Here is a 21,346-nt window from a genome sequence, read left to right as displayed (position 1 = left end):
TAGACAATGTTAAGAATTACATTGTTAACAATATACAATGACATTTCTGAGGTTCACACCTGCATTCTGGAAACACTGTGGGTTCTAAAAACTAGACTCAGAGGAATCGATCAATCAAGAATTCTTGATCAAATGCTTGTAATATATCAGGCACAGTGCTAATGTAAAACACTCCCTGCCCACAAGACACTTACATTCTAAGAGCAGAGAGAACAGATACATAAATTGGCACACAAGAAGTAAACAGAAAAGATGCTTGGTGGTCTTGGAAGCTGGGAAGGCTATTAAATATGGAGAGTTCAATTGACAGAGCTCCAGGATTCATGCTGAATTTGTCCATATTCACACTGCAATTTTTTAATGAGAAGAATGAGAGTTCCTGGGGGATTCTGCACTGAATGATATGTTCCCAAGGTAAAACAATTAAGCAAAGCATTATTTTTCAAAGCCGTGGAGAAATGCCAATGACCACAACCTTCCTCAAAGGTCTTACTCAAGGATTGTAGCATGAAGATCCCAGCAGGCATCAACTCAGCAGGCTTTCTCACCAGCTGGAAAGACTTCAACTACTGAGTAGCCAACAGATTGTGTTTCTGCTGTTGCCCCAGGCTAAATACAAAGAGACTCCAGGCAATAAGGGAAAGGGAATTAGTATTTATTAAGTGTCTATTCTGTGCCAAAAACTGGGCTAAAGAGCTTTAAAATATCTCATTTTAGTTAACCTTGAAAAAGTTTTTTTTAACATAATTATTGAGGAAAGACATAAAAATGTAAAATGGCCCTTGGTCCCCTTCTTTTTCTATATCTATGAGATAGCAAAGTGGCAGAAAGGGGGACAGAATAAGCTAAAAAATTATATGGTTCTTAACCAACCTATGATGGGGAATTTTAATCCTGACATTTTAAGTGGACAATGGACCAATGAAGTAGCTTTATTGAGAAAACTGAATCACATCCATGCTCATTTCTTTACTATACATGAAACAAAAAGACAAAGCAGTTGCCCTTATATCTAAGGACCCCTAGAGGTTCTCCCCAGAAAAGTGATTTAAAATGTTGGCATAGCTGGCTTCATTGTGAAGCCAAAGTCTGGGAAACATCCTTGTACAAGACATTTGGTCATCTTGCCTTGCAGATCCATGTGTTTAAGCGAACAGCATATGAGATGCATAAAAAGAGAAAACAGGCCATTAGGGAAAAGATCACAAATCTAGAGAGGGAAAGGACCTCCAAGGTCATACTGCCCAACCCTTTCATTTTGCAGATAAGGAAACTGAGATTTAGGGAGATTAAGGTCAAATAGGGAGAAAGTTATCAGAGGTGGAATTTGAAAGTAGGATGTCTCCTCTATAAAGGCAGAAATCCTTCTGGGAAATGCTGCTGGGATTGTAGGTTCTGTAGCAACAACCATCCTAGGAAATAAAGAATTAAGAAAAGAACATGAAGATAACAAGGTCCTGCAGGCACACGCTCTAATACTTGATGACTTTTATGCAAAAGTAAGCCCAGGAAAGGATGACCAAAAACATGGGAAACTCTGGTTTGGCATTAAATAATGAAGGGTCCAAAGACTTACAAAACACTTGGCAGGCTCCCAGCTGCCTATCATAAATACTTTCCTTAAGAGGTAAATTAAAAGGTACTGGGTGTGGTAAGCCCTGGACTCTACCATAAAAAATTAAATTGGCAATAATTTCACAGAAAGGAAACAAATGCTTAAGGACATAGCAATCGCTTCAGAATTAGCTATCTCTGTACACAGTCAGATTATTGACTGCAAAGGACGAAAGGCAATATAAACACCAAACTAGAAGATTGAATAAAGATGATAAGGCATCCTATGCATCTTACCACAAGACCAACTTATAGTATTTATACCAAGCTAGTAGCTCCAAAATTTTCTGCTATTTTGTCCGCTCACATGTTCTTTTTTTTTTTTTTAAGTGAGAAAGATGACAACTGAAGGTGGGAGGTGTAGCCACTTATTTTAGTGGCCTTTGCTAAATCTAAATTTGAATGGCATGCTCTCAGTATAAAACAATGAAGCATTCTTTTTCTCTTTAAAATACATTTGTAATGAATTTTTATTTCTCCTGTATCACTTTTCCTCAACTGTAAAATGGGGATGATAACAGGACCCAAAAGGTTGTTATGAGAGATCAAAAGAGATGTTATTTGAATCATACTTGGCACAGTGGTTGGCACAAGTAGGCACTAAATAAATGTTTTCTTTTTCTATTTCCCTCTCAAAGATCATCTGTAGCTGATAAAACAGATCAGAACAACAAACAGGTATGATGTAGAAGGGAAGGGCTGAGTTTTACAATGATCTATACTCAGCAGTAACAAGAATGGAGCCCAATAATTTGAACTCTTATCATCTAATGGATATTTATAGAAGAAAGTGGAAATGATATTCAAAAGGATCAAGCCATCAAGAGCTGCAAAGCTTAATCAAATAAAGAAAAAAGAAACCTGCCTCTGTGTTTCAGGGCACGCAAACGTTAGAGGTACTCAGGTAAATTTGAGGACACCTCAAAGAGGGGAAGATTCTCCCAAAATTAAAAACAAAAAATCATAGCCAAAGGCAATATCAACAGCTATCAACTCTGTTCCCATACCTAAACAGTACTAAATTTTGTATAAAATATTTAGAGGAGTGGTCTCTAAATGTATGGAAATATCCTCAAAGAAACATGAAAAGAAAGCAGGCAGACTTTCTGGTGTAAGAATTAAAAATATGAGACTGGCCTTAAATTAATAAAGTTTATTAGAATCACTTGGGTAGGTAAAAGATAAAGAGTAAAACAGTCTAATCTAGCTCTCACATGGGCGCTCTCAGCCTGTCCTTCAAGAGCAGCATTCTTGGTCAGTCACCAGAGAGAGAGAAAGAGCAAAATTTCCCCATTTGTCCCTTTTATCCCCTCTCACTTCTGGATCAGATTTAGCCATGTCCAGATCGAACTCAGAGTCCCCTACATAGATGATGCAGGTGACGCAAACTCACATAGTCTCATGCAGACACATGCCAGCTATGTTATCCAAAAGGAAAGAGGGGTAGAACTTCCCAAGAAAAATAACTTCTGCCTTAATTCTTTGGGAGACTATTGTGTTAAAATCTCTTCACTTGGGGCTTCTGGGAGATTAACATGTCAGGTCTCTGCAATGAATCATTCCACACATGTAGCCTACACATCTAAGTTTCTCTTACTAAAAGTGTATAAAATATTGCACCTTGCATAGAGGAAATTACAACAATTTAGGGAATAAGAGGGAAAGAAAACAAAAAAAAATGATTGATAGACACATTGGCAAAAAGACAATTGGGGGCACTCCCCTTTGACATAAAAAGTTTACATTCAGAATAAATGGTAGGTCAGACCCCCTTCAGTTCAGTTCATTACATCCCAAGGTTCACTCTGGATCTCTTGATGTAGTGTGCAATTTCTGTAAGCATTTTTATGGCATCTCCAGAAGATTCACTTTCTTGTTTGGGGTATTAGTAGTTCTAGGATAATTACACAATCCCCCCTTAGGAGGGAGTTGAGCAACACTAGACTACTCCAGGATACATGGCTCACCTAAGAGGTATATGAATCATTTCTCAAAATAAAAAGCCCAAAAACCAAATAGAAGGAAAAAAATTAAATTCTGGATTTTATATATATACATATATATCCTATGTGTATAAAATTATGAGTAAAAATAAAACCATAACAAGTCCCTGAACCACCAGTAAGGCCCAATTAAGCATGCAGGACAATTGTAGCAATATTGTGCTTACTCATTGGCAGCCAGGACTACAGAAAATTGCCATATTATAAAAGAAAAAGGTGACAAAAGTCTGAGATAAAAGGGAATTATGATTCCCTGGTCTTATTTTACCTTCAATCTCAGGGAGAGGGGAGCCAAAATTAAAGCCAAACAAAGGTATTTATAGAAACCCAGCACAGGGAAGTCTAATCTCTGGATTTGTCAGTCACTTCCTCAAACCTCAAAACAAGTCTGTCTTAGTGTAGATCCTCATCAGTCCCACAGGGATTGTTGGTCTCCTTGGCCTTGTGCTTCTTTGCACTGTGCAGTGACTCCTTAGTAATTCCTTCTTCTTAAATCAGACACAAATATCAGTTAAAGTCCCATAATACTAAATACTCAATGGCAGGTTTCCATAGTCTAAAGCTTTGGGGTATGCATTGGTATTAGGACTAATAGATATTATAAAGCTATCCTTCAAAATCAAAAACATTAATATTAACTCCAAGTACTGAAGTACAAAAAAAAGGAAAAAGAAGGAAAAAAATTCAAATTTCCTATTGGAAATATAGAGAAAAAATTTAAAAAACAATAAAAAACAGAAATTCATATTGCATAGTCCATTTGACAATGGGTCAGCCAAAAAGAGGCATAACAGAAGCATTTCTCACTCAAAAGCAAGCTCTGTTTCCTCTCTAACTTGGCCATGATCGACGGTGTGAGTGTACATAATTTTTCCACCAAGCAAAAGTTTGTTACAAACAGTAGTACAGCAGCTAATACAAATTCTAAAAAGTACCACCATTCCCAAAATTATAAGAGCCCATTTGATGATAGTAGCAAACAAACCAGTTCCCTACAGCCATGAGACGTTCCATCAGTTATCATTAGGAGTCACATTACAGTAACTTGCTATGTGTCATTTAAAATCTTTTGGAGTTCATGGATATTTATCATGATTACATTATTTTTATTATATTTATTTTTACATTTATCACAGATCTATTTATGTAAGATCTATTTACATAAGAGCATTAAGATTGATTAATAAAGGCACATGCACCTCCCGATTTTGTAGAACTGTTTTTGCTAAGGAGTCAGGAAAGAAATGGCCTTAGTAGTTTGGGAGATGGCTTGAGTTGTATCTTAAGCCAACCTTTCAACCTCAGCTGAGATATTTTAACAGCTGTTTAGGTAACGTGTGACCTTCCTCCAGTGCAAACTATGGTAAAATCTCATTTCTGTGGACTGGAATTGTTGTCCATGACAAAACAGAGCTCTCTCTGTCTCTGGTGACCAACCAAGAAAGCTGCTGCTGGAGGCCAGGCTGAGAGCACTCAAGTGGGAGCTAGATTAGACTGTTTTACTCTTATCTTTCTATCTATTTCTCATCTTTTACCTACCCAAGCGATTTTAATAAACTTTATTAATTTAAGGCCAGTCTCATAATTTTAATTCTTTCACTGGAGATGACTTTCTGCAGCAGATCACAGCTTTGCAGCCATGTGGAAACCTGACTGCAGAGAAATGTAGAGAATAAGATCTTTCTGTCCTTATTTATTGATTTTTTTATGAAGTATTTGCCTCAGAACAAATGCATCCTTGAAGGCACTGCTCAGAAAAAAAGTGTCTCCTATGACAAAAGTAATTACAAAGATCTTGATTCTATTGGCACTGGATTGAAGGAAAGCGACAAACGGGTCATACTGTCACCTTAGATGATGCTAACCAGTGGCACAAAATGAATCCTGTGCAAAGACCAAACTAAGGAATTCTCTTCTGATTTCAAGGCTCTCCTAATATTCCTATTTAAAGATGACACTGAACCCCTAGGTATAAACTCCCAAACTAGAAACCTCCAGACTTTGACAAACAGCTGGAAAGGCATGTGTCTGGGTGGTATATTCATATTATAGACTGGAGAAGCATTTCAGAAGGACAATAAGTTAAGCCCAAATTACTCACTGAATCAAAAGCCTTTGCTGAGTACTAATATTCTCCTGGGCCTTCCAATAGCTACAGAAGCTCATAATCTCAGGAAGAATAAAAATTATGATTACCCAAAAGGCAACGTAATAATTTACAGAAAACCTAAAACTATGCAAAGTATTTCATATATGTTATCTCGTCTGAGCAGCATAACCCTATGGAAAATTTCTGCAGGAAGGTTACTCCCAATTTAGAGATGGCAACATGAAGGATCAGAGAGGGCACATGATTGCCTACAGTCATAAGAGCCAGGAAGAGCCAGAGCTGGGATGTGAACTCATCTTCCTGACTCTAAGTCCAATGGTCAATTTAACATGTATGGTAGGTATCAGCAAGACTCTAATATTGTACAAATAAAAAAATCAAGAATGACCTAGGTAGCACTAAGTGGCATGAATCAGAGAATTGAGGACATACCTAAATGAAGAAGGGACCATAAAGTCAAAATAAGAGGCAAAAGATGGACTACACGAATGATATCCAAGATGTTTGATTTTTTTAAGCCATCAGTAAAGAGATAAAAAGCAGTTGCAGGTTTCTAATTGTTTACCCAAACGACCTACAGATTAGCCATATGGGAAAAAGTTTATCTAAAATACCCTCGGTTTCCATAATTTTTTTGCTGGCAATAGTCTTAGATGGTTTAGTGGGAGCACGGGTAATTTAACTCACATCTCCCCAGTTCTGCCAATATTCTTGGCTGCAACAGATTCAATAGCCTGAATCCCCTTGAAGTCTTGATCCTTGGTCCTTTGATGCCCACAAAGATTCTAGGAAGGAGTTGTAAAAAGACATATACAAGAATCAAATGGGATGAAAAGTGATCGATATTGGATGATGGAATATTGAAAGTAATTAAATCACAGATCCACCAAAGTATCAAAGTGCTACCCTCTAGGTTTTTCTATACCCATTCAAAGAAACTCAGCTGGTTTTTTGGCATCTCTACTCCTTTGCTCCATGTGGCACTAAGGTCTAATAATCCATTACTCCCTGCCCTTCATTCACAAAAATGGGGACATGAGAAGTGAGGTCTTCTCCTTGGATAATTTGTTTTCTTATCCATCATAAGCACACATATCAAACTACATATCTATTCCAATAGATTCATCTTTACTGGTTGTATTATTTATCAATAAAATGCCCTTAATTGAAACATTCCTTCATCTGTTTTGTATATCTCGTTTCAGATTGGGCACCTGTAGACATTTGGCATTTTGTACTTTAGTAACACTATTCAAATGCAGTCTGTGAGTAAATTTAAATACTGGCCAATCCATTAGCCTACCAACAATCTGAGTGTCATTTAAAGGGCTGGCACTGGCTAACCTTCAGTGGAGACTTAGGTACCAAATTCCATTTTCTCATACAGATGTGCTCCTCCTAGATGAAATTCAGGGGAGCGTCACATCAAACATTTTTACTCTAGTCCACTGGGGATCTGTCATGCCAGGGCTGGGTCATCAACATAAAAAAGCACCTTACACAAAGTAGTCACAGAGATGATCTCATTAGTTTCTCTAATGAATGAAATTGGAATCATCCCTTTTTTGGAGATGAGTATCTCCAGCACAATGGCTGACACATGGCAGGTACTTAGTAAATACTTGCTCATTCACTGAATTTTTGATGAAATATCAGCAAAATAATTCACTGGCTTACTCAGGATCCATTAGGTCTATTTAGTGGTAGGTCTGTCACCTATTATGGGTCAAGTGCTAGGGATAAAAACCCAAGAAGGGAGATCATCCCTGACCACAAGAAGTTTGGAAACCAAAACTTAGCATTAATTCTAAGGCAGAAAGTAAGGATTTCTAAAAATAAATAAATTCTACTGAGAAAAAAAGGCTGGTTTGACCTTCCCTGAAAAAATATGGGTGAAAGAAGAGAAAGAAGTACAAGAAAAAGGAATTTTTCCACTTCCTTATAACCATCTAACATATTGCTGCCCTTTAGTCATTTTTCCATTTTTTTATTAAAATCTGACCTCATTTGGGGATTTCTTGGCAAAGCTACGGATTGTTTGCCATTTCCTTCTCCTGATCATTTTACAGATGAGGAAACTGAGGCAAACATCAATTAAGTCATTTGCACAAGATCACACAGCAAGTAAGTATCTAGAGGCTGGATGTGAACGCTTACTACAGGTCCAAGACTCTCTACCGAGCTGCCATAACTGCATAACTGGAGGAGAAATACTTTAGTCCTCTAGAACTCAGCTGTTAATGGAAGTGGTTTCTTGAGGAAAGCCAAGGGAAGAACTCATTTCTGCTTTCTTCTGGCTTTTGCTCTGTGGAAGTATATGAAATGAGCAAGCAATTAGAAATAAAGAGAATCCTCTTTCATCAAGCAGTATTGGGCTCCTCCTGCTTTTCAGGATGAAGTTTATGATTAAACTGGAGCAGGAAAAGTCATAGCATGGTACTGTGTGATCCCACTGACCCAGGTTCCCATGCTAACTCTGCTATTTCCTGCGTGACCTTGGACAAATTGGGCCACATCTGGATTAGATGCCCTTAAAGCTCTCTTCTAGTCCTAAATGACAATTCTCTGCTCTTATAGCCCAATGAGGATGCCTGTTCTGGGTAGGGCTTGGGCTAGGATGACCTTCAAGGTCCCTTGCCACTCTGAAATTTCATGATTCTGTCATGTTTATAGTAGAATCTACGAGATGGGTGAGACTCCTATTCACCTAGCAATTTAGCTTCATAAAGCATTTTACTTGTCAAATAGGTCATAAAAAATATTATCCCTAGTTTGCAAATGAATATATTGACTGACACTCAAAGAAGGTAAGCCATGTGCCCATGGTGATAGGGCAGGAGTCTGAGCTGGGACAGGAGCCCTTTGCCTGACCAACACTACGTCCAGCATACTTTCTTTTTTTAAATCCTCAGTTTCTGTCTTAGTAATAACTAAGACAAAAGAGCAGTAAGGGCTAGGCAATGGGAGTTAAGTGACTCGCCCAGGGGCACACAGCTAGGAAGTATCTGAGGCCAGATTTGAACTGATCTGGCTCACTATCCACCATGCCACCTAGCTGCCCCTCCAGCACACTTTCTGATGTAAGATGAATAAACTATAATACTATAATACAAGTTAGGAAAGATATACCACAAGAAAAGAATGAGAGACTCAAGCCAGGAGGGATAAGACAAAGCAGAGCCTTTAAAGGTCTTGGTGATACAGCAGATGGAGTTCCAGGCCTGGAATCAGGAAGATGGGTTTCCCCAAGTTCAAATCTTGCCTCAGACACTTACTAGCTACATGACCCTGGGCAAGTCACTTACTCTGTTTGCCTCAGTTTCCTTATCCGTAAAATGAGGTGGAGAAGAAAATGGCAAACCATTCCAGTATCTTTGCCAAGAAAACCCCAAATGGGATCACAAAGAGTTGGACACAACTCAACATGGTATATTGGAGAGGGAAGGATGACAGTGGGAATACCTGGGAATCTAATCTTGCTGAAATGTGGAGCTGGTCGAGGGAAGCAAATGTGAAATAAAGCTACCATGATAATCATGAGACAAATTGTGGAGGGCCTGGAATACCAAGAAGATGATGTATTTTACTCTGATGACAGCTGCCAGAATATGTAAATCCTTAAACCTCTTAATGCTCATCATTGGAAAATAGGACCCGAGGGCCCTAAAAAAGCCACCTAAGAATAAATGTGCTAGTTTCAGGAAGATACTTTGGAAAAAAATACAGAAGAGGTAGTGAAATGTGGCATCATTAGCCTATAATTTCTAGTTTCCTGAAGTTATTTTTATTTTATTTTATATTGGTGTAGCTGAGCAAAATGATAAATTCCATTGGTGTATAAATTCCATTGGAACGCTACAGTATTTTCTTCACACACACCAAAAAAACCCTACAAACTAGTGGGTGTAGCAGCGGCAATATCCCCATTTTATAGATGAGGAAATGGAGGTTCAGAAAGGTTCAGTGATTTGCCTTGTCCAGAACCACCCAGCTAGCAAGAGACTGAAAGCCACGTCTTCTTAATTGCAAAGTCTCATATTCTTCTCCATGCACCAGGCTTCCTCTCAAGCATGCCTTGGAGAACTCAGAAAGTGACTGCGGTACAGAGAATGGTAGTGGCTATCCTTCGTACTCAAAGAGGATCCAAATGGCATCACTGGGGATGGGGAGCAGGGGTAGCTGAGGGAGAGATGTCTTTGGACTGGGGCAGAAAACGGATTTCAGGGAAGCAGAGTTCCACAGAGCTGTAGACCACACTTTCTCCTTCAAAGTCACTGAGGTCCAGGGCTAAGACAAGAGTGAGGAAGCTTGCTGATGGCCCAGGATGCAGCAGTTGACCTTGGCATCTTCCTCTGATGCCTGACCTTGGCATCTTGTTCGATCAAGCTCTGACACTCTACAGCGCCTACTACAACAGCTTTCATGGCAGCTGGAACAAAGTGTTCTTATCTGCCCCTTCTGCCTTCACATGCCTGGGCTGGACATCCCTCAGGCTCGCCAATGGGTCAACATCCCTCATCCTGGTCTAGCCCATCTGCCAAGACCACCGTGTTTGTGCTGTGTGTGCTACAGCTTCTTGAAGCCACAGTTGAGAGAATTAGGGAGTAGGGGGACCCCAAAGGAGAAAATCAGGGTTCTGTGAGCCCTCCCAGCAAAGTGTATATGTGTGTGTGTGGCACAAACAGACAGACAGAGATATAGAGTCAGACAGACAGACAAGGAAGGATTGATTACTAATTATTAGCTGATTCTCAATTTGATCCTTCCCTCTCCTGCTTGGATCTGTCTCTCAGTCACATAGAAAAATATTCCCACATACATATAGAGTTAGGAGAGTGCCCTTAGGATTGATTTTTTTTAAAAAAGCCAGAATTTATGTCTCAGAAGATCTCTATTTCTGTATTTCTTAATAGAAGGCAAAAAAACACCTCCCACTAGCACAACAAACATGCCCCTCCTTTCAATGCAGAATGTTACATAACAAACAATAATGTTTTCATTACAAATAGCTCCTCCACGTGTCCCTTCACCAGCAGACAAGCTTACCTCCTCAAGAAGACGTGTCACAGCATCTATGTCATTGTATGTTTTAGTCATCTGGCCCACTCTCTCAGCACATAAAACTGAAAGAAACAAAAACAAAAAAGATCATGGAACCATCACCTGGGGCACCCCCTGCAGAAGAAGTATTGAGGAATTAGTGAAGGGGGAAGGAATAGGCATTTATTTAGTACCTACTAGGTGTCAGGCACATAGAGGACCACTAGGCAATGAAGTGGATGGCGTGTTAAGACTGGAGTAAAGAGGACCTGAGTTCAAATCCAGCCTCATATACTAGCTATGTGACCCTGGACAAGTCACTTAAATACTGTTGCCTCAGTTTCCTCATCTATCAAATGAGTTGGAAAAGAAAATGGCAAACCACTCCAATATCTTTACCAAGAAAACCCCCGATGGAGTCAAGAAGAGTCAGACATGATTAAATAACACAACAATAATACAATATGTGCTAGGAACTATGCTAAATGCTTTTTAAAATATTAACCCAGAACATCTAGGTGACATAGTAGATAGAAATCCAGGTCTGGGATCAGGAAGATCTGAGTCCAAATCTGGCTCCTGGGCAAGTCACTTAACTTCATTTGCCTAGCCCTTGGCCTTCTTAAAGAAGAAAGCAAGATAAAAAGAAAGCAAGAAAAGAAGAGACAGAGAGAGACAGAGAGAAACAGAGACAGAAAGAAGGAGGAGGATGAGGAGGAGGAGGAGGAGGAGGGGGAAAAGAAGGAGAAGGAGAAGGAAGAGGAGAAAGTGGAAAAGAAGGAGAAGACAACGAAGAAAAGGAGGAGGGGAGGAGGAAGAGGAGGAGGAGAAAGGAAGGAGGGGAGGGAGGAAGGAAAGGAGGAAGGAAGAAAGGAAGGAAGGAAGGAAGGTCATTCACTTAACACTGATTACCTAGCCCTTGCTCCTATACTAAGACAAAAGATAAGACTTAAAAAAAATAAAATAATATATTATGTCATTGGATCTTCACAATAACAAAATGGGGGCTATTATTTTACAGTTGAGGTAACTGAGGCAGAAGCCAAGTGACTTGCTCAGAGATACACAGCTAGTATATGTCTGAAGCCATATTCGACGTTTTTCTCCCTGATTTCAGTCCCAGAGCTCAATCTCCTGCACCACTAGCTGCCTCCATAATTAGTGCACATAATTAGTTTGGAAGAGTACCATGTGAGGAGTCCACACAAAGGGCCACCTGTCTTAAATCAAGTCATCAAGACTCAGCATCATTTTTCACTTTTCAACTACAAGAGACCTGAACTTTTCTTTGAAGATGAGCTATTTATCATTTAAGAAAAGTAGAAGTGGAGGTGGGAGGAAAGAAAGGGGGAGGGAGGAGAGGAAAGAGGCGAGGAACTAGAAGAGATAGATGCAGGCAGAAAAGTACCCATAAAAAATACAATTTTTATCGTCAGTCAATACTGAAATATCATTGTCCATTTCTCCTCCCTCCAAAATGAGCCTGCCAACAGAGGGGAAATACAATCTTTTGTCCACTTATGGAGTTAAGCATGCCAGTCACTGCTTTTGGCTTAATTTGTGGTCAAATCATTTTCTTTTTCTTTTTTTCAAGTATCCAGGAAGATGGTTGGGAAAATATTGACTTGTAGGGTCTTCTGGTATAACTCTTTAAGATGCAAGCATTACTTTTACATAAGGACTTTCCTGATCTCCCCCAAACTACCTTCTAGTTATCCTCTTTACACACGCATGCACACATATACATATATATATATATATATAAATACACACACATAAGTAAACATATTGTCTCCCTCAATAGAATGAAAATTCCTTGCAGGGTGGGACTGTTTTCATTTTTGTCTTTGTAATCCCAGGGCCTGTCATCATGCCTGACACATAGAAGATGCTTAATAAGCCTTAATTTAGCTTCTCTAAATGATCTAAATTCAATAATCACTCATGATCATCAGAGGATTAGCACATGTCACAAAGTCAGTGTCAAAGGCATTAGTCGCTGCAAAATGTTGGCCTGAAATGGAATAGGGCTCTAAATATTTTATTAAATGCCAGGGAAGATATTATCCTAATGAAAACCCCAGAAGAAAGCAGAGCCAATGGAATGATTTTTCAACCTGAAAGAGGCAGGAATGACCTTGAAGCCAATTCTAAATCTGACCCTCCAGGGAGATGTCTAATTAATGGAAGAAAATGAAAGCAGAGAGCTGAAAGCAATAGTGCTCATAGATCTTCCACATTTTCATTTTTTGTAGGCATTTTTATTGCTACACACCTACTACTCTGTTAAGGGAGTTAGCTTGGCTGATTAAATGGCCTGTTCCAGCATGACGCTCCAAGGCAGTCCATTTCTCTTAATGTCAGACAAGAGTTTCAATTAAGAAGTAGTCAATGGGTCTTCTTGATGGTGGTTAAAGATGTTTAATTTGGTGTAAAAGGAATCAAGTTCAAATTACTTTAAATAGTCTTTCTCTGTGTACTCCCATGAAAGCATGCCTCAGTCCAACTGGGAACAGGTTTCCATACATTGAAAAAGAGAAATTATTTATCATGTAAAACCATGATATTATGACATGAGAAACAATATGGCATAGTAGCTAGAGACCTGACCACTGTCAGAAAGACTGAGGGTTCGAACCGTAGCTCTGATACATACTGAATGTGTGGCCCTGAGCAAATCGGTTAATCTCTTACTGCCCCTAGTCAGTTGACAAGCATGAATTAAGTGCTTATTATTAAGTGCCAGACATATAAAAAAATCCAACTATAAGCTAAACATTTTTTTGTATCCCACTTGATAATGCTGTCATTCTTGTGTTACCTTCAACCATAACAATGTGAGAATTTATTTTTATATGCAATCTTAATTCTTAAATATTAGGGAGAATTCCTGAGCCAGGCGTCAGATCAGTCTATTGACTTTTGCATTCTCTTTGTTCTAAGGATTGTGGTCCTTTCAAAGACTTGGCCTAACAGGAAAGTTCTGGAATATTACTTTTCAGGTGTACAGAATCTGTTCACTTGCACGTATGGGGAAGGGTGGATAGGGTGATGGACCACCTCTTAATTACCAATTAAAGATGTCTTGGGATGCTCAAGGGGAGGGACTGAATAATGAGTTCCTAAAAACCTATTTATTAAGTCGCCTGACCCAGCTCAGGTCATCCCATGACACCAAAGAGTCCACGGAGACCTATAACACTTTATCTATCGGTTATAATGCTGGCCTAACCAATAAACCTGGTAAAACCGATAAACTTACATTCTTACCCCAAAAATCAATGTTTTGAGATAACGTTAATCATAGCACCAACAACTAAAACTAATCCAATAACAGAAGGAAAATGTGCCCACATTCTTCTCAAAAGGAACACCATTACTTCTCTACTAGCAGCAATGTAAGGATCCAGAGCAAGGATGAGGGACTTTATAAGAAAGAAAACTAGCCACATTCAGAGGAAGAACTGTGGGAGGGGAAATACAGAAGAAAAACAACTGCTTGAACACATGGGCTGTTGGGGATATTATTGGAGATGTAGACACTAAACGATAACTCTAGTCCAACTATCAATAATATGGAATTAGGTCTTGATCAATGATACATGTAAAACCCAGTGGAATTGTGCATCAGTTAAGGGGGGTTAGGTGGATTTGGGGGAGAGGGAAAGAACATGAAATATGTAACTAGGGGAAAATACTCAAAATAAAAAATTTTTTTTAATTAAAAAAAATAAAGGAACACCATTTACTCGAATGTATGAAGGCTCCCATTAAGGTGACATGCGTGGATGGAGAGTTAGCCTTGGAGCCAAGGGGACTTTGAGTTCATCATCTGTGTGACTGTGATCAAGTCAGTTAACATGTCAGTGACCCAGAAAGCACAAGATAATTGCCATTTTGCATTGCTTTCCATACTGGAAATTTCTTAAAAAGATCAAATCACAAATCCACACTACAGGTTTTGTTGACCACTGATTTCTTATTAGATATAAATGAGGGGGAATGCTATTATAGATAATAGATCAAAGTACACAAAAGAAGTAAGATGCCTCAATAAGCAAAAGATGATAGTATTTAGGATAGTCTGAGCATTTCATGTTAACTGGGAAAGAAAGAAGTAAGCAATTTGGAAAAAGAAAATACCAAAGGATCATCACTTTAGAGCTGGAAGGGACCTTGGAGGTCATCTAACTTTGCAAATGGGAAAACGGAAGTCTGGAAAGTTTAAGAGACTAAAGTCCCCAAGGTATGCAGCCTTCAAATTCAGGTCCTGAGAGAAAGAAGAGTTTCCTAGAAGGGAAGGTTCCCATTCAAGCAAGCATCCCCTCCACATCCTACATACAGCTTGATCCAGACATCCCACTTTCAAAAATCTTTCACTTGGCTTTCCAAGGGCTAATGGTCAGACTAAAGTTTTATTAACAGGACAGGACTGGATGGTCAACAAAATCAATCAAAGAAGTGCCTATAGTTCCTTCTAGGAAAAAAAGACAATTCAAACAAAACACAGTCCAACAGCCCACCAAACCCACAGATCAAGCATCAGCCTTTATTTGGAGGTGTGGGAAGATGGGAAAGAGTAAGGATGACCAGGACAGATTTTCTTCAGTGAGTCACCATGTTTCCCTAGAACTTCTACAGAGATCATTGTGGGAGTTAATTAGCAATATTGAGCCAAGGGAAGTCAGTGGGGCCAAAGTTATTGACCTGTTTATGAATGTGGATGACCGTATAGCAAGAAACGCTAAAACGCTTTGAGGTTATGAGAATTAGGAATGATTTAATGGGCAATCAGCCAAAGAAAAGCCTAATCATGATAACAGGCAATGTTTGGCTCATGAATGTTGGTTTTATTCATGGGAAAATATGTAGTGTTTCCTATTTCCACAACTGGAATGAGGTGAATGGGTTAGTAATAGCGTTTTGGCATCTGTAAACCACTTCAGATGTTGCTTTTTCAGAAAAAGTGATTTAATTAGATCTGAATATTTTGTATTATATTTCTTCTCAAATGATTAGACAATCAGAGCAAGAATGCATATTTCAGGATAGTGGGTCAACCAAAAAGCATTTATTGTTACTGGGTGCCAGAACATGACTAAGTATAAATCCCCCCAAAAAGGGGAACATGAGACTGTGCCGGCCATAGTATTTTTAAACTCTTACCTTCTATCCTATCAATACAGGATATTAGTTCCAAGGCAGAAGGGCCAATAAGGGCTGGGCAATGTGATTTTCCCAGGGATAATTATATATGACATATAATTATAATTATATTTTATTGGGATAATTATAAAAAAGTATTTCTACAAAGACCAGTAAAATTATTCCGACCATGAACGAGAAGTCATTGAGGTGAGTGCTTCACTATGAAAGTAAGTTAAATGTCCTCAAAATTCAAAAGAGAGTATCATTGCTATGGCAAACTCTAAAAAAATGGAAAGTGTTGAACAGGCCAAGTCACAACAGCATAGCTAAGTCTGCTCAGGAGATGCAGAATCTATCAGAATTGATAATACTGAATCAAAGTGTGCACCATAAGAAAAGTAATCCTCATTTTCATTATGGTTGAGTCCCTTTAATGAAGGAAGAAGTTAAATAAAATGACAGTTTATGTGGTAATTAAGAAGCAATAAACACCTTCTGAGGCAGCTAGGGGTACAGTGGCAGATAGAATACCAGGTCTGAAGTCAGGAAGACCAGAGTTCAAATCTGACCTCAGACATTTATTAGCTGTATAATCCTGGGCAAGTCACTTCATCCTGTATGCCTCAGTCTCCTCATCTTTATAATGAGCTGGAGGAGGAAATGGCAAACCACTCCACTATCTTTGCCAAGAAAACTCCAAAATGAGGTCACAAAGAGTCAGAAAATGACTGAAAAATAACAGGACTGAAAACACCTCCTACATACATGCTAGACACTATACTAAGATGCCCAAAACCCAGGAACAAAAACAAACAATCCCTGCTCTCAAAGAGTTTACATTCTATTGGGGAAAAAAAGTATATACACAGATAATTCAACACAAGATATATACAAAGAAACTGGCATGTAAAACCCAGTGGAATTGCTCATTGGCTACAGGAGTGGGGTGGGAAGAGGGGAAGGAAAGAACATGAATCATGTAACCATGGGAAAATATTCTAAATTAATTAAATAAAATTTTTCAGCCCTAAAAAAAAGAGAAAAAAGAAATTGGACAAGGGAGAGCCTAAAACCATCATCTGGAGGATCAGGACCAGAATTGCCTCATTTTTGATACAGGAATCTCAACACCCTTTGAATAAAGGATTTTAAGTTCAAATCAATTAGAAACTTAGTTTGCCAGCAAAAAAAAATTCTAATCAGCAACTTTTATCTAAATAGTTTAAAATGTTCCCTTCTAAATGTGTTTATGTTATCAAATAAATTGTACTAAAATAAACTGGGAATTCTTCATCTCTGGTGAGAGTAAATATTTATCTAGAAGAATAGGTAAATGTAGTCTCAGATGGAGGAAGAGAAATTCTCTCAGTAATTTCTTAAGCTTTTTTCCAGCCTATGTATCTCTTAAGACTTCAGAAGTGAGGAGGGAGCGACACCATCTTGTTCTGATTAATGCCATTGGAAGACTAGAAAAAGGAATGGGTAACTGCAAATTCAGCAGTGGAGCACTACAACAGTGGCCCTCGTACTAATTTTTTGAGTGCCTGGGTTTCTAACACTACGCAATGACATCTAAACCACAGCAGAAAGAGGTCTTTGAAGGACATGGCCCATGATGCAATGCACCTTTTCAACATGACACTTTTCTAGAAATAACTGCAACCTCAAAAATGAATAAGATGCTAATTTTGCTTCATGACTCCAAGCAAGAGACATAAACAAAAGTGACTTCAATCACATTTCTTTTTCAGTGAGAAAAATAATAGCAAGCATTTCTTGAGAATTCACAGAGAGAAAGACAGAGAAAGATGGAGTGGGGAGAAGAGTTCTACTTCAGGGAAGGGTTCTAGGAAACAGAGTCATAAAATGGTGTTAAGATCTTAAAAAAAAATTGGTCCATCGAGATGGGAGATCCTGAGTTCTGATCTGGCTTCAGACTCTTCCTAATTGTGTGACCGTGGACAAGGCACTTGGCTCCAATTGCCCAGCCCTTAGTGCTCTTCTGCCTTGGAACTTAGTATTGATTCTAAGGCAGAAGGTAATTTTTAAATAGAGGGGAAAAAAGCCCATTAGCCTATCATGGTCTCTTTTCTGCTCCTGCTCTACTTTACCAGATTAAATCACAGATTTATTTTATCCTACCCTTTCCTGTTCTTTAGTATTTCTTTCAAACTGTTCATAACCCAACCAATGAATAGAAATTACATGAGGGCAGACAACAGATCAGTATGAGGATGGCCTTGCTTGCTACTTGAGCTGTCCGAAAAAAGGATGGGTTACCACAGGAAGTCCCAAGTCCCTTTTCTACAGATGTCTTTAGAGCATCTTAAGGAGGATGGACAGCCATTTGCCCCAGAGATGCAAAAGGGATTCATGTTTTTGGAAGAGAAGTTGATGACATAGAAATGAAAATGGTCCCAGGGCTACTCCTGAAAGAGCCTGAGCTAGATGCTTCCTAGTAGATTGCTCCACTACCAAACTCAACCCTTTCCTATCTATCCGCCAACATTAATGTCAAATTGATCATACACAATAAGCTCATCTCAGACCCAGGCACTGTTCTGCTCAAGAAACTTTAATCACTGCCCACTTAGAGTACGGTCCAAACTCTTTAACCTGTCAGTCAAAGATTCCCACACAATTATTGACTTGAACCGAATTCTACAATTTGGCCCCAAGTTGATTTTCTAATTTGAGCTTTCAATCCTATTCAGACTGTGACATCATTATTTTAAAAATCATGGCATCTAAATCTTCTCTTTTCCAGAAAATGTTCTGTCTATCCCTCCTCTGCTCTGTGTGAATTCTCTCCATCTTTCAAGACCTAAACCCTTTATGAAACTATTATCGATTACCTCTGCTTGAGAATTTGTACCTTAGAAAGAAGCATATTTTGTTTGTTTGTTTTTAAACCCTTAACTTCTGTGTATTGGCTCCTTGGTGGAAGAGTGGTAAGGGTGGGCAATGGGGGTCAAGTGACTTGCCCAGGGTCACACAGCTGGGAAGTGTCTGAGGTCAGATTTGAACCTAGGACCCCCCCCTCCCCGTCTCTAGGCCTGGCTCTCAATCCACTGAGCTACCCAGCTGCCCCCAGAAAAAAAGCATGTTTTAAAGGGAAGGCAACAAAACCAAAGAATTGGGCTCAAATCCCACCTCAGACACTACCTAGATGACCCTTGACAAGTTAACCAGAACTCAATAAACATAAGTTGATGGACTGATTTGGTCTCTTCCACAGTTAATTCAATAAAAGCTTCTTTATCCAATATCCTGTCAATTAGCCATCTCAATTGAATCAGCATTTCTCTGCTTCCTCATGCTCAAGTGCCTTCTGGATCATCGCAGATCAGATTAATGGTTGGTATAGTTTCAGCATTAAGCACATTCCAGCTCATTCCCTTAACTATTAATTATTAATAATAACCAGTTATTTATATAGTAGAACTTTAAGGTTTACAAAGGGCTCCTCTTATGTTGTCTTAGTTGATCCTCAAAACAACCCTGCAAGGTAGATGCTGTTATTATTTCCATTTTACAGTTGAGGAAACCAAGGCAGGCAGAAGTCAAGCAACTGCCCATGGTCATGCAGCTAAAATTTGAATCCAAGTCTTCCTGATTCCAGCCCACTAGTCTATCCATTGAGTCATCTAGCTCTATTAAATAAAATATCATATTAATTAAAACATCTCATTCTTCACTTATGCTCAGAGAAGTATATATTGCCTATGCATACATATAAATGCAGATACATGAATACATAGAAGGTTCTGTAGGATCTGGAGGATTTCATTAGGACAGGGAATTCTTGGAGCAGAAGTGCCTCCACCAAAGCAACCAGCTCTGCAATTACTTATGAATTCTAGCCTGGCTCTACCAACTGCCTACTGCATATGTCTAACTTGAATGGCCCCATGGCATTTCAAATTCAATTTGACTTGAGTTCCATAAAATTCTGACTTAAGTAAAATAAATAACACTGCCTCCACCATGGACACACCAACATGGCAATTAGCTATTAAGCTAAAGACCAAACAGAGTTACAGTGTGGCTAATTCAAACAAAGCAGCTGTTTGAGTAATAGGTTGTGTATTGTGACAGACCATTAGTGACATCAATTAATTAATTAATCTTTGGATTTCAATTCTTCCATTACATTTCAGAAAACCACTAGCTGACTGAGGATTTCAATGTCAGTGCTACAACAAAGATATCCTAAGTGTGGCTCATATTTTAAAAAAAAATCAGAACACTTTAAGAGTAGAAAAGGTCCTTATAGACCATGGGTTATAGAGTTAGAAGGGACTAGGCTAATCCCCTCATTTGAGAAGATCTCAGAAAACAGAAGTAATTTCCCCAAGGTCACAACGTAATTGTCAGAGCCATAATTTGAACCCAGGTCTTCCAACGTTAGTTCCTTTGCTCTTTCAATTACACTTTGAGATCACCTAGAACCACCCCTCTTGCCTTATAGTGAGGAAATGGAAGCCCCCAGAGTTGGGATGTCTTGCCTAGTGTCATATACATAAGAAAAGCTGGAAAAGATGTGATCTAATCCAGGTCTTTGGACTATAAAGTTTCCACTCTCTGTGATGACTTTATCCTCCTAAAAGCACCTTTCCTCACAACAGTTAATAGGAGTTAACATTCCTATTTCTTCATTTCCCATCAGCTACTTTGATTGATTTGAGCTCCAGGAACACCAGGCTTCCCCAGGATAAGCTCATTGCCTGAAAGGTCATCACGGAGATAGAGTCAACTTCAACATTCAACACCTTCTCAGTTCCCTTAGTTGCCTCTCCTCATTCACTGGAGAATTGGAGAGTAGAGCCATTAATCCCGCCTAAAGTCTTCCTTTATAAGTCTCTGAACTTTCCAGCTAACTCTTCATTTTCCATCAGCTGTTCTTGGGCATTTACTAAATGCTTATTGACTATACCCAGTATGTGGATGAAGAAACTAAGGTTCAAAGAGGTCATTAATCAATGAGTATTTAACTATGTGCCAGGCACTGTGTTTAGTCCTGAGGATATAAAGAACACAAGAGATCCTCTCTGCTCTCAAGAAGTTCATTCTACAGGAGGAGATGGTATGGAAACAGTTATATATACAAGTTAGAATAAATCGGATATAATGATTGGAATAAATATAATGATAATCAATAGAGGGAAGGGACTGGAATTAAGAGGGATGGGGAGAAGCTTCCTGCAGAGGGTGGAATTTCAGCTGAGAACTGAAGGAAGCCAGAAGACAGAGAAGAGGAAAGAGAGAATTCCAGGTACAAAAGAGAGCTAGTAAAGATGCCCGCAGTTAGGAGATGGGCATCGGCAAGGAGGCCAGGGTCAGGTAAAGGAAGGTTATGTGATATAGTGCTAAGTATGCTAAATTTAGATCAGAAGAACCTGGATTCAAACCCTGCATCCTGCCATTGAAT

The 21,346-nt window shown here is 39.0% G+C and overlaps 1 protein-coding gene across 4 annotated transcripts in view; it reads right to left on the bottom strand.

Moving 5' to 3' along the window:
- TRAK1 (trafficking kinesin protein 1) overlaps positions 1-21,346 on the bottom strand; it is a 131,963-nt gene that overhangs the window by 53,151 nt on the left and 57,466 nt on the right. For all 4 annotated transcript variants that reach the window (XM_044677928.1, XM_044677931.1, XM_044677929.1 and 1 more), the window contains one exon: positions 10,774-10,850. In XM_044677928.1, coding sequence (XP_044533863.1) covers positions 10,774-10,850 — 77 coding nt within the window. The remainder of the gene's footprint in view (positions 1-10,773; positions 10,851-21,346) is intronic.

The sequence above is a fragment of the Gracilinanus agilis genome, chromosome 5, assembly GCF_016433145.1.
Source record: "Gracilinanus agilis isolate LMUSP501 chromosome 5, AgileGrace, whole genome shotgun sequence".
Lineage (NCBI taxonomy): Eukaryota > Metazoa > Chordata > Mammalia > Didelphimorphia > Didelphidae > Gracilinanus > Gracilinanus agilis.
Note: the sequence above shows the minus strand (reverse complement) of the source record. Positions and strands in the feature narration are given on the sequence as shown.